This window comes from Molothrus aeneus, chromosome 15 (genome assembly GCF_037042795.1).
Source record: "Molothrus aeneus isolate 106 chromosome 15, BPBGC_Maene_1.0, whole genome shotgun sequence".
NCBI lineage: Eukaryota > Metazoa > Chordata > Aves > Passeriformes > Icteridae > Molothrus > Molothrus aeneus.
Window position 1 is genome coordinate 14,482,316 of NC_089660.1, and position 15,889 is coordinate 14,498,204.

Sequence of the window (15,889 nt, forward strand, 5' to 3'; positions counted from 1 at the left end):
TCTGCCTACATAGGGAATCCAGGATAACTGTGATATTTGGATACCTGTGGATGCATCTGTGACTCAAGAGTCATCCCTCCCTCTTCCCAGTGCCTCCACTGTAATTGCAAATAAGGATGGTGGGTAACAAAGCTGTTCAGATATTTTGCTTTTTTGAAGACTACTTCAAATCAAAAATAAAATGAGGCAGAGCCTAAAATAAGCTTCCTAACTGAAACACGTCAGTTCACTTTCTTATTAAGAACCATGCTCTGTGCCAAACAGACCCACCTGGTTTATGTGAGGCTTGTGCTTCCTTGAGTGAAATGTTTTCCATTCTTTCCCCCACTGCGGAGCCAGAACCCTTCCCCATCGTGCTCTGCACAGGCTAATGGAGCCTCAGAGTAACTGACTCAAATTTCAACACAAAGATCTGAACTGCTGTCAAAGATGCACAGAAAAGGGAGTTCTATAATCAGTACAGTCAAATCAATTTAACAACAGCAACACTTGCACAGTACAAGGGAACCCAGCTCCATTACTATTAGTCATAGCAGTTGTGTTGTGTTCTCTAATGACTTCAGCTTCAGGAAGAATCCATGCAAACCAAAGCCCAAATATACTCAGTTTCAGTGTACCATGAAAAATTCATATTCCTAATTACAAGTTCAGTGTAGCATCTAATCTGCAGGTGATTTACTGGTGTTAAACAACCTTCCATTCAGATAAGAATAATTCTTATGCACCACAAACATATCTTCAGTTTTGGTATATTCAGAGGGTTTCTGAAGGTAGTTCTGCTGAGTCTTTGTGTCTTTCAGGGAGAAAAAAAGGATACAACACACAGAATTTAACTGAATAAAACCAAAACATACAAAAAAACCCCAAACCAAACCAAACCAAACCATAGAGAAATCTGAATGCAGTTTCTCAAATCATAACCAGTGTTTTCTATCCCTTTCCCTCACAGCAGTGCAAAGACATGGTGAGAAAAGTGCTGGAGCTTGGCCTCAGACGAGATTTCCCCCCAACATGAGCAGTTCTGGAGCATCCAGGGCAAACCCAGAGGCTCTCAGGGCTTGGGGCTTGCTCAGGAGCTGCTGGAGCCCCAAAATCCTGGCCAGGATCATCACAGCCCCAAAAATATGTCCCTGCAGCACTGCAACAAGGCAGTGGAGCAGGTGGAGACCTGTGCTTTCCCTCAAACAGAAAGTGCTGAGGGCAGGAGCATGAGCCCATGGTCTGTAAATGACTATTTACTTATTAAAAATGAAAGGAATTTGCGAAGTTGTCATCAGAGTGATGGGCAAATTACAGGAACAACTGCAGAGTGTTTCAATCAGATAAATTATGTAAGATCTGAGTTAAATTCACCTGCCTTTCATGACTTTTAAACACTGGTTGAGGAATAGCAACGCATTGCAGTTTTCAGTTTGAGAGCTCAAAACTCTTAAATGTGTTTACACATCACTAAGAGCAGAGCAGGGGATAACCCAAGGAGTCCAAGGGACAATAATGTGTGAATGGCCACAGACAAAGAGTCCTGACATGCAGCCTGTGCTCCCCTGACTCCAGCCATGGCAGTTCTGTGCTTCTAAATGTGCAACAACGCAGAGAAGAGAGGAGGAGATTTGAGGTGATTACAAGAAACAGCAAGTCTGTTCCAAAGCAGATAGGTAACCTGAGGAAGGTGAGTGTGTGTGTGAAGACAGAGACGGGAAAAGAACATAAAGAATTAGGAGAAAAGCTGCAATTAGTGAGAAGAGGTTTCATCAAATGCTTTGAAAATTATGAGTGAACAAAAAGCAGCTACATTGCCATGCAATAATTGTGAAAAATGACACTAGCCCTAAATATGCCATTTTTGGACCCAAATGTACCCCAGAAGGCTGCCTTTGCTTTGGGTTGGGTTAAGAAGAAGTAGTGTCCAAAAAGGAGAGAATAATGCTGGCAGATGGTTCATTTTCCTCCTCCTGCTCTCCCCTGTCCTTTTGATTGTATAGCACTGTCTGGAACTGAAGCAACTAATTAAAGGCAGTTAGACACAATGTATGCAGGAGGAAGCAATGAGACAGGCTCACTTCAGAGTATTTCCAATAGCAATCTTCTTGATAAAAGTCTTATTTCTAAGAATTAGAAGATAAAGAGCTTTTGTGATGTGATGTTTGTAGAAACACATTGCTTTGATCATTATCAGAGATAGTTTGTGTCAGTACAGCAGGTGGAACTTTCATCGCTTTTGAAATGCACAATATACTGAAAAATGCAAACATATCACAGGGAGAAATAGATATACAGCTGAATGCAAAGGCAATTCTTTCCAAAAGCTATTTCATACACAGTGTCACACAGCAATCAAGGAACCTGCCAAGTCTTGAAGTGACAATAAGCTACCACAGAGACAACACAATCTGCTCATGGATTCATTTCCCTTACTCCTAAAGCCCAGTGCTGCCTTAGAAAACAAAACTGCTCTGTAGTGAACTTAATCAAATGCTTCTGGGCAGGATATTTGTGCTGATCTTTTCCCCCCTTATTCACATTAAGAATGGGAGCCTCCAGTGACCTCAGGCTGCCAAGCACCATTGGATCCTTAGGTGGTCAGAGTGGGCAGATGTAGCCAAAAAGAAAACGATCATCAGAATTTCACTGTTGCCACTAAAAATGACAGTATTTCCCTTTTCTAAACAGAAGAGAGGGAGAATTAGACACAGCCTGTACTTATGATTTTTCTTTCAAGAAAACATCTCAGATTTTTTAGTCTCAGATTGTATAGCTGTGGGGACACAGTTGGGCAAGGGGGAGATTTGTTATTATTGTGGTGCATTGCATCAAATGGAAAGCTAAAAATCACAGAAAATACTATCTATTGCAATCTGAAGTTTAAACATATTTGATGGTATATTCAAAAGCTTTGCCTGTCTCACAGCCCTGGGCAAAAATATGTCCTGTTCCCTGCTGTTCCTTCATTTCATGCTATAATGCTTCCAATTCTCTTTTTAAAAAGAATTATGTACATTATCTACCTGTTGCACAGAAGCTCCTTCCTATGGCCACTCATAACCTTTGCAGATGTTGCTCCATTGTCATCAGTAAAAGCTCGAGTCATTAGGTTCTGTGGGGAAATAGCATCTGCAAAAAGTGCCTCAATTGAAAGAACTGGTCGATTGAGAAAAGAAAGTGAGTACTTCAGGCAGGATGCTATTGAACCTATATAGTGGGGACCTGCAATGAAAACTGAAGGAAAGAGTGTGCAGAATGAAGTTTTGTAGATCTGTCTTCACCGTTTCATTTAATTATCAAATACAGTTCTACTTAGCCCATCTGCTTCTGTGTCCTCTTGACATTTCCTTCTTGATGCTCCTCTGCCACTTCAGACTGATGAAACTTCAAACATCTCAGCTTTTCTCCCCTGTTCCTGCTAACCACTCCTCTCTTCTGTTCTTAGAGAAAAAGCACTTCCCTTTCTTCCCTTAATTTACTGAACAGTCACATTTTTTCTTTCTCATAAAAGGTCCTTTCTGACAGTTCCCTTTATGATCACAGAATCATGGCATAGTTTGGGTTGGAAGGGACCTTAAAGATCATCCAGTCCCACCCCCTGTCATGGGCAGGGATACCTTCCACTAACCCAGGCTGCTCCAAGCCCCATCCAGCCTGGCCTGGGACACTGCCAGGGATCCAGGGGCAGCCACAGCCCAAATCCAAATCAACCATCTTACAGTTTAAAGCCATTCCCCCTTTCCTGTCACTACGTGCCCTTGTCAAAAGGAATGTGGAGGACACACAGACTTCAGGACAACCTCAGAATTTTATGACTTTAAAAACTGTCCTTTCCCTGATTTTAAAGTATTAAGCTCTCCTAGGCTTAACTACTCCTGGGTGCAATCCTGACACTGCTTGAGTAGCTCTGCTCCCACAGAGCCCAAACTTTCTGTGCATCCTCATCTCTTCTCAAATGTAAAAGACTGTGTGAGGATAAAACCCCTCACATTCCCTGTGTTTTCCCCTCAAAAAACGACTTTCTGACCATTGACACGTACTAGATATATTACATAAACTACATGAAATAGAAGGATCCTGAAAAAAGAACCATTTGAGAAAGAAATGAACATTTACAAAAGAATTTAAATGGAAAATTGTTTTCTCATACACTGAGCAGGAGATGTAAAAACTAGAACAGAGAATTCCAAAGACAGTGAGGACATTGACAAGTTACTAAGCCTTGCCATCCCAGTGGGATTGTGTCATCCCTGGATGACACAAAGCACTGCCCAATGCTCTAAAAGAAGATTCATACCTCATGGACATTTCTGCAGAGAGACGTGCTGTGTTAGATCCTGGGATGAAACATATTCCTCAAAATGAAAACATGGAAAATTCCTGCTAAATGCCAAGCTTGAAGCAGCCATGATTCAAAGGGACAAGTTGAGCAGAACAGGTGCCAAGGATGTCTGTTCCCTGGATTGATTTACAAGCTAAGATTTTCTAAACCATTAGATGTTCCCTGTCTCATGTGAGCAGACAGCAAGTCGAGTTCAATGTATCTCATCACCATCTGGAAACTCTACAGGCAAGGATCTCTTCTCTATTGAGCTTTTGAACAGCATTAGTTTTCATCCAGCTGAAATCTTTGTTCTGAAGCTGCTCAATCCCTGCTCTCCTCCTTCATAAGTCAGGTTTATGCTTTTTCCATGTGGTTTTGATATAGATGTAGAGCTGGAGACCCAGGGAAAAACAGCCTAATGCCTCAAGGAAAGGACCCCCAAGAAAAGAACTCACACAAAATATTATTCTCAGCATCACCAGGTACTGAGTTCTGCACTTCTTAGCTATGACCTCTCCTAAATGGTGTCAGCTGGTGTTTGCCTTCTCCAATCTCCTGTACCTTTGCTCAAAGCATGCATGCACACACATAACATTAATTCCTCTAGCCCATTAATAAAAGCAGAAGAAAATAACAATGGCAAATTGGGTACAGGTTTATACAGATCTGTTTCTGCAGGCTGCTTTCCTGACTAAGTTATATTTATGCATTTTCATTTCCAGTTTATTTAAATATGACTATTACTGGCTAATTGCACTGTTACTATGATGGACACAATCCAAAAAACCTAGATAAAATATGTCATAATTTCAGGCCTGATTATAAATGTTGTGACTTGAGTCACAAGGGATTGAAGACCTTAACAAGCCTGCCCAAGAGAAGCTGACTGCAAATGAAGTTATCTTTATTTTCTTTCCCCCATAAAGGGAAGGTTTAGCTCGGCATGTTGCTCACAGTGATGCACAAAGCACAACGGCTTGTTTTGGGCTGCTGCCACTCAGCTTCATGCTGCATCCCCATCTACAGCCATTCATCTTTTACCACCAGGAACACAATTAATCATGTTGCTTTTCAGAGGAAAAAAAGAAAAATCATAGTAATTTTCATAGAAAACACCGCAAGGTACTCCATCAATAACAGTCATTTTTCTCCTCAGTACACACTAATAGATTTGCTTACCGAAACCTGCTTGTCTTTACAGTATACAAAAATGCAGTAATCCAAAATAGATATCACCAATATAACCAGTAGGAAAAACACATGAAGAAGCAGTCATTACTTAGTTGTGCTGTGTAAGGCAAGAAATATTCTTTTACTGACAGCTGAACCATAAATAAAGAACAGATAGGATTAAGAAAAAGCTGTTTATGTTACTTTGGAGGTTAATTTCAGGTGGAAACATTTTTCTGTTTCACTCACAACACGAAACCTTTGCCTAAATTGTTATGCACTTTTTGATTCAAAGCTTGCTGAAACCAAAAATCTTACCAACTCTGATGGCAATTTTACTGGAGTTAGCGTGTGTTGCTTATGGATGTAAGGAAAATGAATGTATGAAAGCACGTGCATTGATGTCATTGCCTCACCCCAGATTCACTCCCATCCCAGATCAGAAATGCTCACTGCCAGTTGTACAAAAACCTCTCATACTGTTCCCAGCCTTTTAGATGTGAGAACTAAACTTGAGCTCAGCTCTCATTAGGTCAGTAAGAGCTCTGCTTGAATACAACTGACAATCCTGTCAAAATATAACATTTCCCATATAGATGCATATATATAGTCATTGTTTTGCTTAAATATTTCATAATTTAGTATCTTTTTACGAATATATGTCACAAGCTTTTATCTTTTTTTTTGTTTTTAAGAGAAGACAGCTATAGACTGCTTTTTTTTTCTTTTCCTTTTTTTTTTTTTAATCCATAAGGTAATTGCCTTTCTGTCGAACTAACCGAATTTGCCCAAATTCAATTTCCAAAGCTGCTCCCTAATATCCATTACGGCAAACACTGTGGGGCAGATTGGATTAGCGGGCTCTCTGGACCCGCTCCTCCCCGCACGGGGAGCGCAGCAGAGCCAGGATAAATGAATTATTACCTGAGCAGCGGAACTTCTTGCTCTTGATCTGGCTGATGCGTTTGTTGGCAAGGCGACGGGGATTGCTGCAGCGCGCGCCGCTCGTCTCGATGGGATTGTCCTGCAGGTAATCAGCCAGCCACTTCAGATGGCAGTCGCACACAAATGGGTTCTGAGCTAAATGGCTGCGAGAAGGATGGCATGTTTAATCACCACTGACCTGGGACACCCTGCTCCTGCATTGTTGTTTTTTGTTGTTGTTGTTGTTTTTGTTTTTTTCCCACCGAAGCTGAAGAGTGGAGTAATTGAATCAGCTCTTGGAAAAAAAAAACCACCCCAGGCCTGGTGGAAGCTGCACAGAGCTGCTCGTGAATGGCAGAATTCCGCGAGCGCTCATGCCTTCAGCAAGTCCTCCTTGCAGAGGAAACAAAAATTAAGACAGCAAAGCCCCCTTTAAGGGACACAGACCTGCTGCTGTCTCCCAAATGGGAGAATTCTGTGAGTGCTCACATCTTCAGCAAGTCCTCCTTGCAGAGGAAACAAAAATTAAGACAGCAAATCTCCCTTTAAAGGACAAGACCTGCTGCTGTCTCCCAGGTCCCACAGTCTCTCCTGAGAGCTTGATGTGCTTCCTCTTGAGAGAAATGCACCTTACCTGAAGATCATTTTGTATCCTGGTTTAAAAGAAATTTGATCAGCAAGCTCAAAATATGAATTAGTAAAGCACCTTGGATCTTTGGGCAAAGGCAAAGGTATTTTCTATCCTGGTTTAAAAGAAATTTTATCAGCAAGCTCAAAATGTGAATTAGTAAAGCACCCTGGGTCTTTGGGCAAAGGCAGAAGTGGTCCAGAATCTTTTCACAAGAATGAAATTAATATTTGCACACACTCATCATTTCTAACAGTACTTCCTTCATATGTATTTTTTCCTGAAGCAAAAGGTTTTAATTTAAAGACTGAAATGTTTAGGCAAGGTACAACTGCACTTTAACCTTTACCAAAATTTGCTTAACTTGTTTCCTATGAAATTGGAAATAGGTATCATAGCATTGATTTTAGCTGGGCATTTAGACTTTGGTAACAGAAATCTGCTGGAGCATCTCAGAGAGAAAGTGTTTTTCTGCTGCTGTTCTGATTTATTTTGCTTGACAAAGCTGAGCACTGTATCAGAAGAGTGTGCCAGGTCTTTCCCAGAGCCAGGCTCTAATCTCAGTTCAGCTAACTTGCATCAGTCCCTCTGACCTCCAAGGGAGCAGGACTCAGCTCTCCAATAACTGCAAAGACAGGTTAAGAAAAGACAGATGTTTCAATTTGGTTTGGACAGAGGTATAAAGTTATAGCCTCACAAGAACTCTCTCCCTCTGTTGCTGTTTTCCACTTGTAGAAACTTCTTTTCTTGCAGTTATATTTACGAACTGCCACTGAACAAAATAGGTGTAAAATGCAACAGGGCAATGGCTGCTCAGGACTGGGAAGGGAGAGCCCACAGAGCAGAAAGGGCCTGAAGAAACTCAAGATTCCTGTTGCAGTAGAGCCATTCCTGCTGTGAAAGGTCCAAAGAATCACATAGAGACAGAATTTGGGTCTGGTTTTGCAGCTCTAAAAAAGTACAGAAGATGGCAATCACTTGGAGTATTAAAAATGGGAAAATTAATCAAAACTTTGTGACAAGGTCTCTTTGGTGTGAAGCAACAAGTCCATTCTAAGCAAGAGCCACCAGCAGAACCCTATGGAAACCAAGGGGAGATGTTCACACCTTAGGGCCATAAACATTAAAACACTACAAAAGCCTATTGTTTAACCTGACAAACCTTACATACCTCGGTGAAAGAGCCCTCTCTGTGGCCCCAGTTCATGTGTGCACAAACACAGCAGGCTGCAGCAGCAGAAGGCATGGTGGAGCTGCAGGGACAGAACTGGGGGTGCTGGATATGATTATTCCAATGCCTTAATGGTTTGCAGCAATACATACTGGCCAAATATCTGTTGGAAATTCAGGTTATGTTTGTGGCTGCCTGAGGACATGGCAGAAACTCTGCTGCGAGAAATCCTTGCTGTCAGTTCATTTGTATATCATTTAAAATATTTCTACAACTAATTCAGCCAATGCATTCCCAGTATTAAAATATATAAATGTGCATTTGCATACAAAAATTGCAGTACTATAGTGTGTGTGTGCAGAGATACTGCAGCATGTGTGTGTGTGTATATATATATATATATATATACACACACTCATAGATATTTTAATACTGGAATATCAGGCTGCCAACTCCAGCTCTGAAGGAGTACTATTTACCTTATTATCTTATTACTCACAGCTTTAGGATGAGACCTTCTTCTACAAAATATTGAATCATTTCTGTATTTTTGCTTCTGGTGCCTATACTAATGCCTCCAAATTCAAAATTGTTGAGTGGATTTTCTTAATGGATCAAATAATACAACATATCATTCCCCTTAAGTGGAATGTCAGCTGAAATGTGGTTACAGAAGTCACGAACTGCACAGCAGGACTCAGACCCAGGCAGGAGAGATGCCAACTCATTGGCTCATTAAAAACTGCTAGGCAATGATCCTAATAGAAAATGCTGTTCATATCTTATCCAGAGTCAAATGCACACATTATCTCCCCAACAAACAGCCTGAGCTTCACACAGCCCTGACATTTCTGTCACTAAGGGCAGGCTGTGTCGATCCTGCCCTCACTGAACTGATGCAACACTTCTTCTTCTTCTTGCTCCTTTTCTCTCACTGAGGAAAGGAGGGGCTGCTACATGGATGTCTCTTCCAAATTGTCTTAATGTCAGATGAAAAGACAGGCAACATTTTAGGTGGGGAAAGAGAGAGCTGTCATTTGTGCTCTGGCTGCATACTCACAGAGTCTGGATCGATCGCAGAGGTGCAAAGAGCCCCTTGCTGATGGTCTGCAGTTTGTTGTCATAAAGAGATAACAGTTTGAGATTATGCAGACCTTGGAACGTGTTTACCCTCAGGCAGTTGATCTTGTTGGCATTGAGAAGCCTGGAAACAGAGAAAAGGTTTAGAATTCATTAATCTTGTAATAATCAAATAAAGATAGACTGGACCGCAGGGTTAAATCTAAAAAAAAAAAAAAAAAAAAAAAAAAATTAACCTAGCCATCAAAGCTAAACCACATGTAAAGGCTTCATTTGCCTGTTACATTTCAAAGGTGAAAAACTGACAGTGGACAAGAGTGCTCTCAAAGCTGGGGAACATACAGACATATAACAGTGCTAGCCATCTTAAAATACTTAAAAGCTGGGGGGCTGTGGGGGGTTGTATGCTTAGCCTTGTCCCAATTTACTCAAAATTCTACACAAATATTTAAGGAAGCCTTCAGCTTAATATACACAGGAATACAAATTGCTTCTCACCTTGCTACTCCATGCACACACAGCCCACAGTGAGAAGAACCCTTATTTTTCAATTTTCTCTATCAGCAGCTGTCTTAAGTCTAACTGAAATTCTGGGAGTTTGAAATCTTTTGATAAGGAGTGTAGGGTTAATTTGGTAAGGGAAGATTAAAAAGATGTTTCTCCTGAGAGACAGAAAGAGGGAAGTGTAAGGCCTGGGCTAAAACTCAAAAAGGAAAACCCAGTTCACACCCAAGGACAGCCAGGCAGGGGCCCAGGCTGCCACAGGAGCTGTGTCCTCAGTCCCTGTCCTTGGAGGCTTTCAAAGTGACATCATATAAAGCCCTGAGCAACCTGCTCTGACCTGATAAGATGGCTCTGCTTGAAGCAAGGGTTCCCCAGACTATTGCCAAGTGATCACTCAAGGTCCCTTCCAGCCTCTACTGTCCCACAGTTCTATGAATTTCAGGTACACCAGAGTCCTGTGCAGGTGTGGAAAAGCAGCACAAAGGCAATTTAAATACTATTTAAAAAAAAACCATATGTTTTACAATTACAGAGCTACCAGCTGGTGGAACTAATCAGTTCAGCAAGAAAATCTTGGACAGTACTTGTGCAAATTTTTTAGCTCATCCATGCAGAGTTCTGCCCCATGTCATAAGTAGATACAAACCCAACAACAAGCTGCATCTCCTGCTGAGACAATCAAACACAAGAACACTTAATTTGTCACTGTCATCTGCATAGGTGGTATCCTGCACTTAGAAGGGAAATAGGCAGGAAATTACCTATTTACTTAGCAAAGCCAAAATCCACATCTTTTGACTACTACCAAGAACTACTGAGAAAAATGGTAAACTGCAAACAACAGTATATGATGTTAACTCAGTTCTCTGAGCTCAAAATTCTTCCCTTGTCAATGAATTTAAAGGACTAAATATTGCATCAATGTGGCTCTCTGTGAGGCAGAACACTAATGCAGAACAGAAGACAAATAGGCAAAAAGGAAAATATATCCTCTATTTCTCAGCAAGGAAATGCATCATTTTAAGGACACCTGTAACAGCAGCACAGGGAGCTTCCATTCTCAACAAACTGCACAGACACCACTAAAGAGAAGAGAACAGCCACTCAGGAAGAAATACAAGCTTGCTAGTGGCATGTGATGCTTTTCTTTTCTCCAAAAAGTAATTCAGAAAATGCTTCCTCTGCCTTTACACTCCTGAAACCTTTGGAACATCACAAGCTCATTACAGTTCTCTGCTCCCACTGTTGCTTTGGCAGAGCCATTGCTGCAGCCAAAAGTGACAGTGTTTGTGACACACAGGCAGCCTTGGGCAGCATGGGGAGCTCCAGGAGAGCAGGAATGCTTTGGAATGAGAGAGCTCCAAAGGAAAACTCCCCTTCCCAGCCTACAGGAAAGTCAGTATCAATTTACCCCAATTTCCTCCTTTATATGTTGTAGAAAATGAAGTTTGACATTAGTTAAGACAAAATCCCATAGAAGGCAATGATGGATAAATGAGGTTACATTTTTGCATGAACTAATAGCTAAAACAATTTTATGAAATCATAAGCAGCACTAGTATGACCCCTCTGGAATCTGTATTTCCATGACACCTAATCCACACTCCTGCTGGCTCCCCCAAAAGTAAAAGGGTAATTTTCCCATTGGGCCACAGGAACAGCTCCTCCTCCTTCACTCCAGCAGCAAATGCCATCTCCTCCTGCTGCTTCTGACAGAATTTGTAAACCAAAGCAAAGCAACCTCGTCCTCTCGGATCTCACACATCATGCATTTCTCTTTCCAGCTCATAGAGAATCTCATCCATAAAGAATGGCCTAGCAAGGCAGTAGGATGCAGAACCAGGTACAGAATTTTGAACAGTATCCCTAGACATGCTCTTAGGCATTACAAATCCTTTGGTTTCTATCCCCTGTCCTTTTGCACTGGTGCCACCCTGATTTCAGGGAATGCACACCTGGTTTGGCTGTTCCTGTCTCATGACAAAAGTCATCATCTAACTCACAGTAAGTAGGAGGGAAATGACCCAGGAACAAAACTGAAAACAAGTGTGTACTTCCATTTATTTTCCTAGGTGCTAATTTTTTTCCAGTGCTATAGTAATGGTTTGTGTGGCAAGCAGTATTTGTAACAAGGTATAAAGCAAAAATGAAAGCAGTCTCAGCAAGGATAGAATTTACAACTGAACTACAATTGTATTTCCACATGTGGGTAACCAGGATGTCTTCTTGAGATGCCTCAGAAGTGCACAGCAGAGCTGCTCTGGGCAGATGCTGCTCCCTCCTGTGCAAAGATCAGGCACAAAGTCTACATTACTGATCCATCCCTCTGAAAAACCCCTCTGAGCAAAACTGATCTGCAACTGCAGTGAATACACTGGATCCAGATTCATTCTCCCATTGGTTTCAACAAAAAATGAATAAACCCCAGGCTGGAAAATAGAATTTACAATGTGACAAGGTTCCTGGCATGAATTTTTGATGACTATGTTCATAATGATATAATCTGTGATGTTTATTTAGAGCCAAGCACTGAAAATGAGAGCAACTGATCTCATTGTACAGCCACAAGTACAGAGGCACACGCTCTTCTTCAAGCACTAGAGTCATTTGGAGCAGAAAAGTGCATGTGCAGACTGTTTAGAAGGGGGAATTCAGGTCCTAAAGAGCTTTTCTGAGGTGACAACACCTATGCTGTGTATCACAGAGAGTCTGCTCAGCAGGAATACAGGTGTGGCCATAGGAGGTGAATGGTGAGATACATCAGTGACTTATTTCTGCTCTGAATCAGTGAGAAACTGGGGGGAGAAAAGAAACTGAGGAAGCAGAAGACATTATCCCTAAACATCTTTCCCTCCTACTTACTGTGAGTTAGATAATGACTTTTGGCCAGAATCATTCAGGTTCATATTCCTTTCAAAATTCTCAGTTATTTTAAAATATCTGCTATGACTATTCCCCTCTATAAATCTCAGTACTTTATTTAATCTTTCTTCATTATCCCAGCTCCACTAATGGCATCTAATTTTTAATTAAGTATACAAGACAGGCCTCACATGGAGTTAAAAGTGGTTTTAAGATGTTTTTTAAACTAACACAAAGGCAGATGAGAAAAGCATATTCCAGGGAGCAGAATCTTCCTTGAACACTGCACCAGGCCATAAAACATACTAAAGGTTCCTTTATTGGACTTACACCAAGAGAAGGAACAACATTAAAAGTGGAGTTCTATTTTAGCAGGAATTACCCAGTATTTATTTTTGCAGCAATTCATGGTGAAAGTAAATTCCACTAATTCTCCTATTTTGTTATCAGCTTGATTGGATGAGATTTACACACGGCCTCCAGATGTGGGGCACCATTCAAAAGGAGGTTAAATATTCAAGTAGAAATAAAACCGCCTGCTACCCAGAGGGATGATGGATTATTAACTCAAGTCTCCATTTTCATCCCTCTGGATATGTAAAAAACATGAAGAAACCTCTCACAAGCCTTGGACCACCACAGTTTGAGGGAGAATGGTTAAAAACCTTGTGGTTTGCACACCATTGGAACAACGAGCTGAGCAGTGCACTATTACAATTCCATGAACCCATTTCCTGAAAAAAGTGGATTTGTCCACACACATTGAAATAATAACGTGTTTCAGCTAAGCCCTTGAAATGAATGTGCACTGAATTGGCTCTGTAATTGTATCAGCTGCTCATAAGCACCATCTGCATAATTAAGATGGTCCCATAATTGAATTATATGCCCAAGCACAGCTTCAAGTGATTAACATTTAAATAACATTCTGAACTCCAAACCCAAAATGACTGAAAAAATTGTTTTTTAAGAGCAGTTGGGAATGTTTATATGGCTTTTACCCTTAGCCATGTTTGTATTTTTATCTCAGTGAGGTCAAGTAATCAAACTATGAGGAAATAACCACAAAACTGGGAGAATCATCAGCAGCCTGACAACCTTACACGTGCCAGGGACTGCAGGCTGGCCTCTGGTGCTCCAGGATAGAGCAGGAACCACCCTAAATACACAGTGAGCCTAAAGGAAAGTGTCAGGGAGAAAAGCTGCACCAAGGCACTGAAAAGCTTCTCTTCCTTTTTCACCAGCTTTGTGTTTTGACAGCAACGACAACACGATGAGAATGAAAATGTTTGGCATCCCATGAACTGGCTGGCACATCCCACATGCCAGACTCCACTGGGGAAAATGAGAATTCACCAGAAAAAAACAGATGTAAGAGGCACAGGAGACTTGTAAGGGAGAGGAGAACTGGGTAACAGTTTTGCCTGGCTAACAGCAGAATACAAATTGAACAGGCATGACCTTTATAGAATATCAATAGTTGCAGGCTTCACCTACATTCAGAGGCACTACAAGGCAGCAAAGAAAGAATTCTCAGCAGAAAGCTTTCCTTAGAATATATTATATCTGTTACAAGAAGTTAAAAAAAATTAGCATGTATTTTTCAGAATTTTCTCTTGAAATTTACAGGGAATCAAGTGTCATCCTTGATTTAACACAATTTTTCACAGGAGAACAGCTGAAGTGTCAATACAGCAATATCCAGTCAAGCACTTGGTCATCCCAGCAGCCAATGATGAGCAACATCTAAAGACAGAATTGTGTGTGCCCCTGCCTAGTTATTGGCAAAATAACTATATTAAGTTTCAGGAACATTTTAAGATTGCCTGGACTGTCAGGGAGCATTTTGATTGTCTCTCACTGTGTCGAGATATTTAAACATCTACTGAAATTTACATTTGCTAATGTGATGACTGACCACTGAAGAGTCTGTCAGTGCTTCAGCTGATAATAACCAGCATGAAATCATCATCACGCCTGCTTAACCAGCTTCAAGTGCTTCTCCATGTTCAGGAAACTGGATGATGGTGATGATAAATTTATTCACAGTAAATTAAAATGGAAAAGTCACAAGCTGATAATGAGTCAAGAAGGAAGCACAGAGCACAGTCTGACAGTGTTGTTTTGGTGGGAATTTAGAAAGGGATTTCAGAAATTCCTTTTCTAAACCAAAAATCTCCAGCTCTGGTTGAACACCACCCACAAAACAATCCTGTGGTACTTCTGTTACTACCTGGAGAATTATAAACACATGTTGTCACAGCACCCAGACTTGTGCTATTTGAAATTCAACAGTTTCTAACTTATGCCTGCAGGTAAGATCACAGCTGATTCGAGATAACCACATGATAATTCAGATGCACAATGGAACAAATACATTTTCACAGCTTTCAGGGCTGGGTTTGTGTGCAATAACAACGAGGAGAGCTGCTGTCAGGAGAGCCCACTCAGAGCACCAGAGGCTGCTGCTCACACTGACACAGGGATGAGCAGTGCTTTGGGAGGCTGCGTGCAGCCAGGCCACACCAGTGACACAGGAAAGGCAGATGCTGCTGCTGCACTCTGTCATTAGTGCTTGCCTGTAATTGCATTTCTGAGTCTGGCAGATGCTGCTTCCTCACTTTTAACAGCAGCTATTGAGTTTAGTAACGTTATCACAATAGCAACCTAAATGCAGAAATCTGAAGGAAAAAAAAGCTTGAGGCAAATGGCTGGAAAGCAATTTTAAAGCTATTAAACAGGTCTGTGCAGAGAGCATTGTGTGCTGGACTGGAAGGATGAGGGTGGCATAGTCTCTACGCTGTAGCCAGAAATATTTTGAGTGATCAAGAGAAAAGCTCATTTGCCATTTTGTTAAGAATTTAGATTCACAGATCCCAGAAATGACACAGGCTGCATAGAACCTCCAGGTCATCTGGTCTGAAACCCACTCAAAGCATGACTCATTCATGCACAGTTAATGCATTTCACCAGATCACAGGGTAATTCAGAATTCCAGGAAGCTCCAGTGGTCGCTTGTCCTGACAGGCTGCCAAAAGAGGATGAGCTACAAGGTCAGATTGGGTTTTATCCAGTCTGGATAAAGTCTGGTCTTTTAAACCTTGTAGGGACAGAGGATGCACAGATTTCTGGGCAGCCTGCTCCAGCTACCTGACATCATTGTGAAAAATGTTTTCCCCATACATCAGTCACAAGGACTCTTTTTATTACTGTCTGTTGTCTATTCTCCATGGGAAAAATTGAG

The 15,889-nt window shown here is 41.3% G+C and overlaps 1 protein-coding gene across 2 annotated transcripts in view; it reads right to left on the reverse strand.

Moving 5' to 3' along the window:
* The window catches only part of SLIT3 (slit guidance ligand 3), a 491,996-nt gene that overhangs the window by 128,803 nt on the left and 347,304 nt on the right, over positions 1 to 15,889 (reverse strand). For both annotated transcript variants that reach the window (XM_066559986.1, XM_066559985.1), the window contains 2 exons: positions 9,260 to 9,403; positions 6,401 to 6,564 (listed from right to left, as the gene is read on the reverse strand). In XM_066559986.1, coding sequence (XP_066416083.1) covers positions 6,401 to 6,564; positions 9,260 to 9,403 — 308 coding nt within the window. The remainder of the gene's footprint in view (positions 1 to 6,400; positions 6,565 to 9,259; positions 9,404 to 15,889) is intronic.